Below are 16,020 nucleotides of genomic sequence, written 5' to 3'. Positions count from 1 at the left end.
AAGATAGGATTTAATTCTTCTCATAGTAGAAAAGGATCTCTCGCTTGTAGCATTTGTGGCAGGTAGAACTAAAAGTAAAGAAGATACAGTGCAGATTTTGCGTAAAAAGTTTTTCTCATTTGGCGAAAGATTGCGTAGATATGTCAATATATCGTTAATCATAACTTCATCAGGGGATTTGCCGTCAACTGCAAAGTTACATTGTAGTATTTCTAGCTGTGCTGAAAGCTCTTCTTTGTCAAGATCGGCGCCATAAAACTCTGTAGTCTCCATCAATTCACTACTGTAGTCTTCTCCCCTGCAAGCTTTCAGAAGAAGATTCTCTAGGTTTTGGTACACTCTGAAGCCGGGCTGATCGAAACGTGCCTGGATTGACGACGCTGTTAAATCTACAGCTTCAAAATATTGCCTGCGGTAGTGTTCTTCAATCGACAGGCTATGATAGCCTTCTCCGCTACCAATTTCAAATTGCTCTGGAGCTTTTCGTTTCCGGGGAAGAACAGGATTGAGCGTGCCAGTAGCACACCTTAAACACTCTGTATTTTCAAAAAAAAGCGGCAAAATGTTCATTTGTTCGCAGCGCCTTTAGAGTTTTGATTGTCATCTTGGCTACAGAGTGGCCTTCCGCAGCTGACAAAGTCTGCTTTTGAAGAGTTCTGCTCAAATTATCTGTTAGCTTCAAAATCTTTTCCGAGAGTTTCAAGCCAAAAAGCATGTCATATGTAGACATTTGGGCTTTGACGCCAATGATTCTACCCTTAACTTCTGGGACGAGCTTGCTCTCTAGACATTCGTCCCACAGTTTCTTTAACACTTCGTAATTTTTAAGGATGCTGACAATGGAGTCCGCTCGAACTGTCCATCGAGTAGGGCAAAATGATCTTATGCCTGTGCCCTCAGCGTGATCTTTTTCTCTCACGTCTGCTTTAATACGGTCAAACATACTGTTTCTTTTAGGAGAAAATTTCACTAGTTTTGTTATTTCATATGCATTTTCGAGAGACGATTTACAAACTGTAGACCTTTTCAGAGTGTCTCCAACAGCAAGATTGAGAGCATGGCCAAAGCAATGAACAAACACAGCGCGACGTTCTTCCTCAATTAATCGCGTCGCTACACCTGTTTTGGAACCACTCATACTTGACGCACCGTCATAGCATTGGCCACGACATCGACACAGCGAAAGGGGTGTGTGGTTCGGGGCTTGGCAGTCGTTTTTAGGGGAAGGCGTTCCTTCAGTGATTAGCGATCGAACGCGCGTTCTATGTACGTAACCATGTACAACCCGATCCGCGCTTCCGATCGAAGGAGCCGACGCGTTCGGAAGTGCCGTAGAGACTTCGGACGCGGCCGATATCGAAACTAGCGACAAAACCGCCTTCGCGGAAAATGTTTGTAGGATCGATTTTCTTCGTCAACCGAAACAACGTTCGCGATCCTCCATCATTTCTCGAACAAACTACGAGAGCTTTTGTCGAGCGGTCTCTTCCTTACGAAGATATCGCCATTTTACGCCAGATTTTGGCCATCGCGACCGAAAACGGAGCCGTATTTCAGAGATTTCGCAACGAAACGACAAAAGCTCTCGTAGTTGCTTCGAAGATCTCGAGCGATCGCCGCTTTCGAGACTCGCGGAAAAGAAAATTTGCTAGCGTAAGCCGCGAAAAGCGGCTTTGTCGCTGGTTTCGATAGATACCAGCGGCAGAGGTCTCTAAAAGTCACTATCGAACGCGTCGAAGCCTTCGATCGGAAGCGAGGATGTGGTACGTCATTCTTACGTACATAGAACGGGCGTTCGAACGCTAATCAAAAAGGAACGCCTTTCCCTAGCAACGACTGTCCACGCCCCTAACCACACCCCCGCTGCGTAGGAGAGTGTCCTTTATAACGCGAAACAGAGTTTCAGCATCTATGCGGTCAACTGAATAAAGTCCGATGAAATCTTCCTGTACCTCTAAATGCATATAGTGAACTGTTCTTTATTCGAAATGTCTGTGCATTTGTCTGCCATTACGGCGAAACACGCAGACTTTTGAATCCTCTTGCTAACATCTCTCAGAATACGCAACGCCATAATTTTCAGACATTCATTTTGAATGTCGTGCGATGTGTATTTGCAACTTTCCTTTTTCATCCATTCTGCGATTAGCGGAACGTCTGTAGCTCTGAGCAAAAGCAACTGAGTAAAGTTGCTTTCCTGGTCTCCTCCGCTCCCTCGCAACGCTAAGCCTTGGCGGGCAAGAAATCGAAGATTTTCGAGAATTCTTACGAGGACTTTTCGGTTCACTTCTCTTTGCTTACGAGTCTCTTCACTAAACGCCTCAGCGATATCTCTTGTTTGTCTTGGCAAAACTACTGCTTTGACTGCCTCTCTATGACACTCGGAAGACTGATGCTTTCGAAACGCCGTAGTCGCTTCTTTCCAGTACGTGTACCCATTTTTTATAAAGGCTGGATCTCTTCTTGTACTGGCCATCAGTTTCTTACCGTGAGAAGCAGTCATGCAGACGTGACAGAATGCCGCGTCAAGGCGTAGGTCATAATGAAGCCAAGAAAATTCTTCGCACCAGTTGGAACGGAAGCTTCTCTTCACGATGTTTGCTCCGGATCCAAACGAACGCTTCGGACAAACAAACGAAGTTCCAGGGTGAAAGATCGGCGGAATCCGGCTAGAATCCGTAGAGGGCTCAGTGGCAGCCATGTTAGACGACGTTGTGCGCTAAGACACGTGTATATGTACACTAATCCGCTACACGTGATATAGCTACGGCCAGAACTGCCTAACATCAATATAATTTTTTTGGCTTTACAAAATGTTGGTCCGGACCTGCCGGACCTGTCGCGCTGGCCCTGCATTAGCTGAGAATTCAATAGCGCAGACAAGAAAAACTCGTACTTTAACTACAGATGACATACCGAATGGGGATACATCGTTGACGAGAGAAACAGCGATATTTGAAGAAATATCCGGGATTCCGGCGACAATCATAGAGCCACGTATAGGTCACGTGCAACGGGGAGTTTCCCATTCCTCTTTCCTTTAGCTATGGTCAGATAAACGAGGGGAGGGATAACTGAAGGTCGGATAACCGAGGATCTACAGTACAGTGCACCCAAGTGACCCTTTCGCGGATTTCCACGCCTAATTCAGAATGGGTAAGATTCGCTATCTTTTCGCTAACGCGAAACAATAGTGATATTCAAAATTTGGTCGAAGGATTAGTCAATCGCATGCATGCTGATCGAGTAATCCTTCACGATATGGCTAAGTACTATTCGCCGTTTCCCGGCGTCAATCCCTACGTAACTACTCTACTTCTTTATTCGAAACGCAACGGCCTACACGTTGTTAGCTTGTTGGTATCTATAGCACTAAGTATTATTAATTAAGGATTAACGAAAGAATCGGCACTTTTTTTGCAGAAAACGGACACAAAAAATAAAAATTAAAAATATGTAGCAAAATACATTAAAGAGGTTAACAATGTGTTCGGTTTGCCCAAAGCGAGTTTGTATTGGTGGCCGTGGGTGCAACAAACATTGCTACATAAGAACAAAAATGCTTTGTGCGCTGGCGGATTTTTTTGCCTGAAGCGCTTGCCCAAGTGAAAACGAAATACTACCAGCTTCAAATAGACATGGAGCAGCAGCCTTCTATAATTCGAATGAAAATTAGGAGCGAGTATGAGGATGAACTGGAGGCATGCAATCACTAAGATAATATAAAGGGAAGCGGCTCTATTATTAGTTAGTTATTAGTCATTTGTATTTTTCTAAGGAAGATTGCTGAGAGGCCTTGACAAACAGGGAGAGTACTATAAAAAGGAGTTGCAGGAGAAGGATGATTTATTAATAGAGGAATTGGAGAAGGTCTCAGAAGAGTTGATAGAAGAGCTCGAAAAGGCGGAGGAGGAAATGAGGAAGACGAAGACCGAGTCAGCTCTGTGCGTGGACGATATTCGCGATTTCGCAGGACGGCAGAAGGCATGGAAGAAAAGCTTTAAAGTACATAAAGTATAAAGTACAGAGTTCAGTAACGCCAAAACATGACGTTGGAAAACGAGTTTAAAGATAACGAGCAGTTTCGTTATAATATTAGTCATTTTTGGTCATTTAGAAAATGAGGCATCAATACAGTAAAGCAAGCGAGAGATGCTGCAGTTTGCTGAAAATAACAGAATCGTATTTGAGAATGCAGGAAAATACAATCTTAAGTTTATCTCAAAGCAGAGACAAATTAATTAATATGTATCAGCAGAGCTAACAGATGCACAAATAGAGGAATGGGGAACAATAATTTTATATCTTTTCGTACAATAATACGAGAATTTTCGCGTTGAAGGACAGATTTGTTGTTTGGTGACGCTAACATGAACGCGCATAACGACTACAACACACAATGGGAGGCAAATTCAGACTCCTCGTCCAAGTCGTTCGTTGATCCCACCGAAGACGATGATGGTTTGGGCGAAGTAGTGAGAGAACCAAAACTTAACTTAAGCGTTTCAAAGATGCTGTTGTATGCTTAGAAGAAGTTCAATTGTTTTTGGAAGCACAGGGTTGTTGTGAAGAAGCTCGAGCAGCAAGCGCTCTTCTAAATTTGGTCGTTGAAATTCACTATCAAAGTAAAGCGGAAATATTGTAGTTGACGGGGCCGGTCCGTCTTACGCGGTGCCGGCACCGTGTTCCTTTTTCGTCTCCGCCATCTTTGTTTCTTCTACTAATTCTATTAGTGGCTCGCCCCCGTATAATGCGGTCCGCTTCCCTATATAGCGACTCGTCCCGCGTTAGGCGGGGCCAGCTCCACAGGAAACGGACTCCTATAAGGGCACCGCATAACCCGGAGTCACGTACTTGATCGATGACCGACTTGAGTTCATGTTGGAGTTTGTCGCCAGCCAAAGGCAAATCGGAAACCGAAGCGATCGATGACTCAGAGGTGGACGAGCAAAACTTTCCTGAAACCGGCGTAAGGCGAACTCGAGGGAACACCTCACCGACGTCCCGACAAAGGGTAAGTCGTCCACCGACGACAGAGATGGAAAACGGTCGGGGAGGGCTTCAGATGTGTGGCTCCAGCCCGCCAAGAAAGCTGCATCCAGGATCGGCGAAAGCAAGGGCACACCAAAACCGCCCAGGCGAATTGGAAGAGATGCCTGAAGCCATTGATCGCCCAAAAGATGGCTGAGGAGCAGTGACGACATGAAGGTGGACTTTGAGAGGTCGTCATGAAGTGAAGCGGCACTGTGAAGCGCCGTTGATGAGATTGTCCTTCCGAGATGGTTGACGTAGCGTGGCAGTGTCGCAACAGGAGCAGAGCACATTGTGGGTCCTCCAGTGTGGTAATTTTGTCGCACAGCTCTTTTCCTTGCGAAGCATAAAGAAGACATTTTTCCGAAACAAAGGCTTCGTTGCCGATAGGAGAACCGAGGATGACCGTGCCGTCGGACCGACGAGGGAGCTGAAGATCGGAGGATGCAGAGCGACGAGCGAAAATTTCACATTTGTAGTCGGCCACGACGAGGTGAATGGCGCCGAACAGAGACTTGCGTTGGTCGAACGCGTCCGCCGAAACCGATTCGGGGCCGATGATGAAGACGTCGTCAAGGAAGGCTAAGACGACAGCCTCAGGGTGTTCAGCTTGGACACGAGACACCAAGTCGTGAATTCCAACTGCGAACAGAAAAGGGCCCAATTGGTCGCCCTGATGATCCCCTTCCTCCGATGACAAGATGACTCGGAGTCCGTAGCAAAAACGAGAGAACCGCTGTGGCCGTACATTCTTCGGAAATGCGACATGAGCGAGGGAAAGTTGGCCGATAGGCGCTCCGCGATCGCGCGACGACTGATTGAGTTGAACGCATTCCGAACGTCAGTCTTTAGCACAACCCAATCGGGGTGCCTGTCGAGAAGAAGCTGGATGTGATGAATCAAAATTTCGGAGCCATTTGAAGTCGAAACGCCGTGCTGGATGAGAGCGAAAAATCGGGCGAAGTGATTTCTCATGTGGAAACAAATCGCCCTAGCAGATGCCCGACGGAATACTTTGCCGATCGCGATTGGCCGTACGTCTCCTTGCTCTTCGGAAGCGCTATGAGGCGCGATGATGAAAAAGCGAGAGACGCAAACTCCGGAATATGTCCCGAGGCGACGAGGGAGAGAACTTCGATGAGGAGATTTCCCGTCGAGACGCCAGAAAGAAGACATTTGAGGTGTTCAAAGCGCCATCCCGACCAGCCGGCAGCAGAGCCTCGCGGAGGTTTCTGCAGGGTGGTCCAGATGACGTCGCGTGGCAAGTCGATCGGAACAAAGGAAGAGGATGACCAGTCAGTGTCGTCTGCGTCAAAGATGTTATTGGTATAACCGCTGCCGGAGGCGTTCGATCGTTTCATCCGTGGCGTCAGCAAGCCCGCAACTCGTCAGAGCCCGAGCAGCCCGAGAGAGTTCGCCACAACGGCATAGACGCAGGGCGTCCTCAGCTTCTCGTTGAGCTGGCGTCGGGATTGCTTTCGACGGCAACTGGATGTCAGATCACCCCAGCGAAAAGCCGAAAAATCGCTGTACAATCGGCGGATGTTGGAATGGGACAAGCAGCGACAGAGTAGCATACGCGGAAGCAGGAGAAGAAGCTTCCAACCAGATTCGTCAGACGGGTCGGCGCAGACCTTTTTCAGAGGTATTTCCGCGCAGTCGCGAAATGCTGCTTGAAACCGAAATGGGATGTCCTGAACCGTTGCGGCAGATGGAAGACTCAGGATGTCGACAAGAGAGAGCGACGAGATGAATTGCCAGGCCTGATCTTCTGAAGATAGCGACGTGGCGGGCGAATTGATAGCCGGAGGAGGTTGTATTGGCTCGGTGGGGGAGTCGCCAATGGGGTTTTGCGGCGGCTCGTGGTAGTCTTCGACGGAAACGCGTGACGTGGCAGTAGCGACGTTAGACGAGGCCGTAGTCGTAGACCTAGGGGCTTGAGATGACTGACACGCATCGACCGACTGACACGAGCCGTGGCATTTTGGAGAATGGGAGATAAGCCGGCTGAACCAATGTAGGCATTTGCTGCATTGGGAAAGACGATGACGTAGTATCCACGTACGCGGCCAGTCTTCCGCTCGGTGGACCTTTCGAAAATGGTCGAACATCCTCCCTGAGTTGCCCATATAGCCGCATCCGTCGACGACGCAGACATAGCTTTCACTCGACATGTCGAAAGATGCGACGGCAAAAACCGAAGTGAATAAACCGGTTAGAGGGACTGAGGCCTCTTCTCGAGCGAGGCGGTAGTCGCCGGAGGTCGACTGACGGCGCACGTGAGATCAGAATCCGAAGAGCGACGTCGAAACGATGCGCAGATGGAGCGACTTGACGTTACTGACGGGCAGGACGAGTAACAAAGAGAGACGACGACAATAAACACCGAAAAACCAGCAAATTCGGGAGCGATAGAAAAGGCGACTGATATCCGGGAGAGAGAGAGAGATTTATTTAAATAGACAATGCACAAGACAGGCCATTGGCTAGGACAAATGTCAAGAGTAGTAAAGATAGCTAGACTAACGCGGGTGAGTTAGCGGACGTGAGCCTGAGTCGAGACGGGAAGAAGAACTGCAGATACGAGACAACTTATGGGTAATCACGTTAGAGTTACAGTACTGGAGTAAGACGGACAGACGACGACGCCAATAACACAGGAACACGTTTTTCTTTCAACGGCCCTCCAAGCGCTCGACAAATCTGCCCAAAGATTAAAGAAAATTTTGGGCGAGCTTGCCCCAACGACCAAAATGTTCGGCTACGATGGGAATGAAAGTGGAGGTCAAGCCTGAAGAACGCTGGTACGATTCGTATTTTGAGATCTTATTCTCCTCCCTGATCGAAGCCGCCGCACCGTCCTCACTCGCTGAGCGGCGCGAGGCCTCGGAACTCCACTGGTGGGCGAGAGATATGTCGAGTTCGAAGCACTCCCCTGTGCCCGTGCCGAAGGCAACGATGTCGGGACGATTGTCGTTGTTCAGGTACTCGTGCCTGGGCTCTACTTTGCAAGAAAGGCCGGCATCTCTGACACAGTCCGCCCAGCCGGAGACAACACAGTTGTGCGCCCAGACTGGACCGGCGCCTGTTTTGCAGGTGAGCAGATGGTATCCACTGCGGTCGATGGCAGAGCCGCAGTTGCACGAGGTGAGGCAAGCCGCGAAGGGAAGACCCAGCCTCAAGGATGCGGCTAAGCGAAAATCGCAAGGTTTGAGCGCGAGCATCCTTGAAGAGGGCAAAGCCTCCAACCAACGGCCAGCATTCTTGCCCTGGCACGAGCGGAGACGAGAGAGGCCACGGTTGTCCGGAGCTGCCGAGAAAACCGAGTTGACACGTACTTGATCGATGACCAACTTGAGTTAATGTTGGAGTTTGTCGCCAGCCGAAGGCAGATCGGAAATCGAAGCGATCGATGACTCAGAGGTGGACGAGCACAAACTTTCCTGAAACCGGTGTAAGGCGAACTCGAGGGAACACCTCACCGACGACCCGACAAAGGGGAAGTCGTCCACCGACCACAGAGGTGGAAAACGGTCGGGGAGGGCTTCAGATGTGTGGCTCCAGCCCGCCAAGAAAGCTGCATCCAGGATCGGCGAAAGCAAGGGCACACCAAAACCGCCCAGGCGAATTGGAAGAGATGCCTGAAGCCATTGATCGTCCGGAAGATGGCTGAGGAGCAGTGACGACATGAAGGTGGATTTTGAGAGGTCGTCATGAAGTGAAGCGGCACTGTGAAGACTAATTGTTCAACAATGTAACAGTTAGAAATTTCTTTTCCTACTGAGGCCAAGGCATTCTGAGGGCAAGGAATCCTGCATTTTCCTGGTGGAACATGTCGGCCTGCATTCCCGATTTCCATGCACGTACGTTTCGGTCAATTGAAGAACGTGTATGATTAGATCTGTTCCTGGGAAAAGTAAAGTTTCGTAATGACATGTTCGCATCCGAAGCCTGCTTCACTCAAACAAGGCTTCTCAATTTATATCTTAAATATTAGTCTTCTTTATGTTTTCTATATATTTGTACGTGATTTCAGAGGTTCTGCTTAAAGAAACATGAATTTTCATTTGGTGGTTAGCAGCAGTCGTTTCCGCTTTAGGACAACGCTGACCGACCTGGACTTACCAAGTCCGTAGACCGGAATGAATTTGTTGACGTAGATGAGGAGGTTTGCATTGGTTTGGAAAGCGTATGGTCAACTGTTAATTAGTGACGTCATCGCGGCAAGTGGCGGACAGAAGTCGACGTAGCATTTGGCTGTAACCTGCTATTTTTACGGGCTAGAAACACTTGATTTTCACTTCACTTCCCTCTTTATCAAATAGTAAACATCTGCCTGTGAAAAGAGCGAAATCTACTGGTAGATTTGATTATGAAGTTGGAGTACTCCTAGTAGGTGAGCGCGTTAGGTTAAACAAAAGACAGACTCTTTTGATTTGTAGTATAAACAAGGTGTTTAATTAAATATCTTCTTGTGAAAGCCTTACAGAAAAAAGGAGATTATATAATTGTTAGCTGCCCAAAATTTTATAAATTTTTTAATAGCTGAATTTTTTATCAGTATCGCCAAAACAGACTTCGTTTGTTCCTCTGTCACGGTGAACAAAAACACAATAAGGAGGAGGAGAAAGAGGAGAAGAAGATCCTCTATTACGTGTATCTAAAATTAACCGTTTCACTTGGGACGGGATGTTCTTAAGTTTAACGCGATTAACATCGGAGAGCCCTTATACGAAATTGGATGCTTTCGTGACATCACGTAAGGCTTATTGAGACTGAAAATAGCATTTGAGTATTTTAAGGACTTAGAAATAGAAATATCCTGAAAGGTCATTACGGTATTTAATTCAGTTTCTCAAAGCCCCGTATAACCTTTTCAAATCGTCGTTTCTATATTTCTGAATGTGAGCTCCTGCGGCGAGTTTCCTTCTTTTATTCACCGGCGCGCGAGCTACGGCCGGTGGGCCCCTGAGGCGACAGGTCACAGGCGTCAAGTAACACGAGGTCAGAGCCCATATCTTTTATGATGCGTCAGTTTCTAAATACATTTTACTAGGACCATCTATCCGAATTCAAACAGGAAAGCCGCCTCAGTTGAACAACAATCTACCTTACTCTCATCTCTTCTCAACCGCGTTATTCGCCTGGATTCACCGGCTAACGCTTCGTTCGCTGTGTCGTCTGGCGTTCCGTACGCCCCACGTTTGTCTGTGCCCCTGGCAGAGCGCCGCTGTTGGAATTGTGGTGAAATTGGACATATTCGCATGACGTGCACGAAATTTAGCGCAAAACATGACACCCATCAACAGTGTTACCCGCTCCCTTCGCGCGACGAACCTTTACTCCCACCCTACGCGGTCGGCGCGTTGCAACCGGTATCATCTCAGTCCGCCGCTGTCTTTCAAGTCGACGCTATGGTAAATGGCTGTAGCCGTTTTAGTTGTTGATGTTGTCCGTTTGTCTGTATAGTCCGGATCCTCTCGAAAGATCCGGGCGACCCCGTCAAGCAACTAATAAACAGGAGTACACTTCTTGCAAAATCCTAGTCAACCCAGCGTCGAGTTCTCCACAGTCACTCCTCCAGCTGGCCACAACTTGGTGGAAAATCCGGGTAGTCGGATTTCACTGGGAACGCGATCGTCCATCGCCGTCGTTGGCGCGCTGGATTGTTCGTTTTTGATTCTGGCTGGACCGGGTCGAAGCGACGATCACCCGGGCAGCTCGTCGTTGACGCGCGTGTGGCGAAAGCGCCTCGTCCGACTACCCGCGCGGTCTTGGTTCGAATCGGCAGTTGTCAGGGGGGAGTGGCCGGTGACGTCGTGGGAGCAAGCCTGTGTGATAGGTCGGCGGGGAGGCACCTGGTGCCACGAGGCAGCACACAATCGCACACAAGCGAAAGACGACGAAAGCAAAGAAGCCCGCCGCGCCGTTGCATGCGACACGAACACCGAAGTCGACGACGCCCGGACAACGAAGGCGCGGCGCGTTGCACGCCTCTCAACGACGCGCAACGACGCCAACGGCGTTATTTCAACTCGCGACGCCTGTGACGCCACAAAGTCCGGCCGCACGACGACGGATCGACCGTTTGCTCGCACGCAAGCGGCGATCGCTATCGCCGACGGCACGGGCTCGACTCGCGACGCCAGCCAGAATTCCCACGCCACACGTGGAGGCGTTCGATACGTCAACGGACAAATCGCCGGATCGTCAGTCATCGGCGCGACGCGTCGATCACACGCGCGCTCTCGAGAAATTCTTCGGGTACAATTATGAAGAACTTTGCAACTGGCTTTATCAGCTCGAAGCGATCGCCGACGTCGATCGATGGAGCGCTCGCGACCGTCTGAAGAACGCACGAATTCATCTCAGCGGGCGCGCACGCATCGAGGCTTCAGCGTTCGAGCGGAAGTTAGAGACGCGCGGCGAGCAGTTGACCTGGAAGAAATTTGTGGCATTTCTGAAACGCAAATTCGGTCCTGCGGACCCTCACGTTCATTATACCGAGCGGCTTATAGCTTGTCAACATGGACCGCGCGATGACGTCGACGCTTTCACGACGCGATTTCGAACGCTGGTTTTTTCGAGTTGTTGGAGGCTCTATCCGAACAAATGCAAATTCAACATTACCAGAATGGGTTACGTCCCGAGCTCCGCGAAGAATGCGTCAGAGGTCGTCCCCAAACCCTTGACGAGGCGGAAGACGCAGCCAAGACAGGCGAGGAGATCTGGAAATCACGATCAAAGGTGAGCAATGAGTGTCTGGCGATTGGAAATCGTCCAGGCAAAGCAGAATCTCGATCGACGACCAGAAGTAGCGCCGACGTTGTGACGTCAGGGTCAACCGACGCCATCTTACGAGAATTCGTCGGAAAGCAGACGAAATTCATGCAACAAATATCCGATCATCACCGTGAGGTCATGGGAGCGCTGGAGAAGCACACCCCGGAACTGGCACTGTTGAAACGTGCGTGAACACTGTCATGGAGCTCCGCCGTCCTGTCGCCGGCCGTTTGTGTTGAATGAAGTTTCGCCGGTCCAGTTGTTCAAAAGTCTTTGTTTGTTGATTACGAGTGGATGCGCCGCAGCAGTGCTAGTACTCACGTTAACGTTTCGTTCTATCTTCCATGGGTAACGTTTATTTTTGACGGAAGTTGGCCCTCGCCTGCGACACCCAACATATCCATGACGATGGATGCAGATCGATGGATCTCGAGGACGTTCGTCACACGACGGGAGCGAGCGCTGATTCGCCCCGCCGAAGGCTTTCCTGCCCTATTAATATGGGAATGCGGCCTCGAGATGAAGTGATGCAGGGGTCAACAGATGAGTGGGTTCTCCCTTCGGCACACGCTATGTCGCGCGACGGCGTCCACCCCCATTGGCCAGGGGACAAAAGTGTTAATTGTGTCGGTGGAGCAGAATCATCTGCTACTTCACGTCCGTTTTATGCCGGTGAGAATCCGGTCTCTTCTCCTTCATCGTCTACTTTCAACTCTACTACTGTTCATGGAGCTGGCCGACAGCGCTCTCGCCGCGCCAACGCTGGAAAAGCTCCCGTACGCTTTCAAGACCCGAACTGGTCCACGTGAACGCGTGGCGCTTTGTTGCGACGTACACTGGTTCGTGGTTTGTTTTTCGTGTTTGTATGTTAGAGGCCCCAGTTTAGTTCCCGAGGGCGCTCACCTTCTCGAGGAAAGGGGTAGTTGTAGCCGTTTTAGTTGTTGATGTTGTCCGTTTGTCTGTATAGTCCGGGTCCTCTCGAGAGATCCGGGCGACCCCGTCAAGCATCTAATAAACAGGAGTACACTTCTTGCAAAATCCTAGTCAACCCAGCGTCCCACGCGTCACCGTCGAGTTCCCCACAGTCACCCCTCCAGGCAACCGGCCACAATGGCCTCTCCTCGATTCATGCGCGGCCGTTTCGATCGTCCCGCCGTCATTCGCCCCGACGAATATCCAACAGTCGACCGAACAGTTATCGATGGCTAGCGGACATAACATTCTCGGTGCACTGAAACTTCTACTTACAATCAGGACGTGGTCAACGCAACACCATTTTTGTGTCGCACCGATCGCTACAAATCCAATCCTCCGTGCGATTGATCTACTCGTCTCGCGTCGTCAATTACGATTGCCGTCGGGATTTTCCCACCCACTCATCGCCCCTCCCCCACCTTCGTTGTTGCCCGCATCACCGGATTCGTTCCGAGATCGAGAATATAAGCTACTAGCTACTATCTACGATATAAAGTCGATGTCGTCTGAAGTACTTCTTAGGATCGTAAACGACCGTTTTGCATAGAAGCGATCGCTGAATTTGGTGCATATACATGTAGGTAAGAAACGGCACGAATTTGCCCTTGGCAAATAAGGGGCGTGGCGGAAGTGGAAGAAACGTCGATGAGTTACATTCAGGGCTATATTGTAGTCTTGAAAGGCACAAGGTATTTCCCGAAACGGCTTCGTGCCAATCATTCAAATCCCTATAAATGTATATATTGGGTTTGTCTAACGATATGGCCAATGCCGTCGCCGTCACAGTCGGAAAGGAAATTCGCCGAGACTTTGCCAAAGTGTAGAGGGCGGTTCATCGTTAATGCAATTCTGCGTCCTTTCATTTTCACTGGTGACCACAGCCTGCACGGTTCTTGCAGAAGGTGAGGAAATTTCACAAACTTGATGAGAGCGCTATACACATCGTCTAAAACAACGATCGACCCGAAGAGATCGACCGACAGGAAAAATTGCCCTGGCAGAGCTACAAGAATGTGGGGACAAACTACAACGATCTGCAGCAACCTAATTCGAGCGACTAGCCAAAGAATCGACCACGGCTTCAAAAAAGGCTTAAGGTTGTGATTCAAAGAGCAATTCCGTAAAGGAATTAGGAAAACTCTTCCACTCCTCGAAACCATTCGAGCCCGCCTCGTCGTCTTCATCATCGACGGGAGACAGTGCTGGCAAGAGCGGCAACAGCTCTTCGAGTGCCCTCACGACGCCGTGTGGAAAGTTCTATACATTGTCTGTACCTCAAGCATTCCGCTATTTCGATGTCCACGCCGACTAAACCGTCTTGAAGCTGCGAAAACCCTTTATGCATACCCTATGAAGCGAGATTCTCGCGATCGTGTAGACTGGGATACGACACGAAACGTTGCTAATGAAATGATGATGATTTGCGTTTTCTCTTGCTAGTTGCTAGTTTGCGCGCGTGCACTTGCTACTTCGCGGCTACTACGTCATCCAATTATCGCCCCCCGCCCCCCGCCTTCCCCCTAAAGCAAATCGGGGTGCACAGCATCAAAAGCATGTTCTCAGACCCTCTCTCCGTAGTGATATTACAGTGAAACCTGCTATTGCGGCCACCTGACTTACTTTGCACGATTTCTTTTCCCCGGTTAATAAAGAGAAAAGTAGATCTATCGCCTACTTTACGGCGATAGGAAAAGGAAATTGAAAAGGAACTCGCTCCCCTCCTCCGGCCGAAGAACGCCACAGCCCTGGTTGGGAGGCTTCTGGACTTAGTCGACGACCAGGCCGACGAGAGAGACGACGAGACAGACAAGTCCGGCGACAAGACTGACGAGTCCACCGACGAGTCCAAAGCCGACAGCGACAAGCATCGCGACGACGAGGCCGACGACGAGACCAACGGCAAGGTCGACGAGTCCGAAGCCGACAAGCATCGCGACGAGGCCGACGACGACAGCGACGAGCATCGCGACGAGTCCGACAATGAGGCCGACGGCAACGCCGACGAGTCCAAGCATCGTGACGAGGCCGGCGACAATGCCGACGACGAGTCCAAAGGCGAAGCCGACGAGTATCGCGAAGACGAGGCCGACAAGTCCGCAAAAACGGTCAACCTGCTACAGACGTTTTTACTGATCCGCAATTTCAAATCGTTCGCAACATTCTGAATGCCCAGATGAAGACGCTAACGGCAGAATGTTACGCGAAACCGCCCGTGCATGCGGAGCCGGTTAAGCAGGATATCCGCTCCAGTGTTAGCATACTTCAACCCAACGAAATCCGTCACGCTACAATGTGACGCGTTGCATAACTCATAGCTGCTACGGCTCTTCTTCCACTCCTCTCGCACGCACTCCAACATTTTTTCGTCGAACGGGAGGCGAGTATCACCTCCGCCGGCTCCCCGTTCCGCCTGCTCCCTTTGAATTCCACGCACGACAAGGGACAGCCGCGGCGGCCGTGGGGTGAGAGGGTCCCCCAGTCTCTCCTCCACGTGAAGGTTGCGTACCGCCGACAGGTAAGCTCGTATTTTCGCCGCAAGCAGACCCTCTTCAGCGAGTGCAGCTGCAAATAAGCATAGTGTATTTTCGTTAGTGGCAATCCAGTGATCCCCGCGCGCTCGCAGAAGTCAAGATAACGGCGTTGTCCTGCGGAGTAAGCCTTTCTTGTGCGGCTCGCCAGCCCCTTGCTCAAATAGCGACGAGCCTCCTCCAACTGTCCGACGTCCAGCGGGGGTCGGATTCCGCCAGCTCGTCGAGCGCCGACACGATTTTGCTGGGGAGCGCGATCTCGCTCCACTTGCCGACCTGCGAAGACAACCGGTGAGCTTCGCCCCGTGATAATGCGTCGGCGGCCCAATTCTTTTCCCCGGGTAGATGTACCGCATTGATCGCGCAGTTGCGATGCGCCAGGGCGAACTGCCTGACCCTCACCAGCCGCATCAGCGCCGCGTCCCGCGACGTTCCTCTGTTAGATGCAGCGACTACCGTGCTGTTGTCCGACTCGACTAACAGCGTGCCGCCCGCCCACCGATCGCCCCACAGGAGCAGTGCCGCGACGATCGGGAACATCTCCTTGGGCGCGATCGCCATCTCTCGCCACTTTGGTGACCAGCGTACGGCAAAGCCTCTCCAAGTGCCCTCCGTCACGTCTAGGGCTCCACAGCCCCATGACCCCGACGCGTCCGTTTGCAGCCTCGCGCGAGGAGGGCCAAAACCGAGAGAACCGATCAAA

General features: G+C 50.4%; 1 protein-coding gene and 1 pseudogene across 1 annotated transcript; one reads left to right on the top strand and one right to left on the bottom strand.

Moving 5' to 3' along the window:
• Positions 1-544: 544 nt before the first annotated feature.
• Positions 545-2,503, bottom strand: LOC136188201 (zinc finger MYM-type protein 1-like; annotated as a pseudogene).
• A 758-nt stretch (positions 2,504-3,261) lies between these two features.
• LOC136188199 (aspartic and glutamic acid-rich protein-like) lies at positions 3,262-14,954 on the top strand. Its single transcript, XM_065975924.1, has 3 exons — positions 3,262-3,376; positions 3,779-4,005; positions 14,478-14,954. The coding sequence occupies exons 1-3, from the start codon at positions 3,262-3,264 to the stop codon at positions 14,952-14,954; spliced, it is 819 nt and encodes a 272-aa protein (XP_065831996.1).
• Positions 14,955-16,020: the final 1,066 nt, after the last annotated feature.

This window comes from Oscarella lobularis, chromosome 6 (assembly GCF_947507565.1).
Source record: "Oscarella lobularis chromosome 6, ooOscLobu1.1, whole genome shotgun sequence".
NCBI lineage: Eukaryota > Metazoa > Porifera > Homoscleromorpha > Homosclerophorida > Oscarellidae > Oscarella > Oscarella lobularis.
The sequence above is the reverse complement of the archived record's forward strand: the minus strand, read 5'-3'. Positions and strand labels throughout refer to the sequence as shown.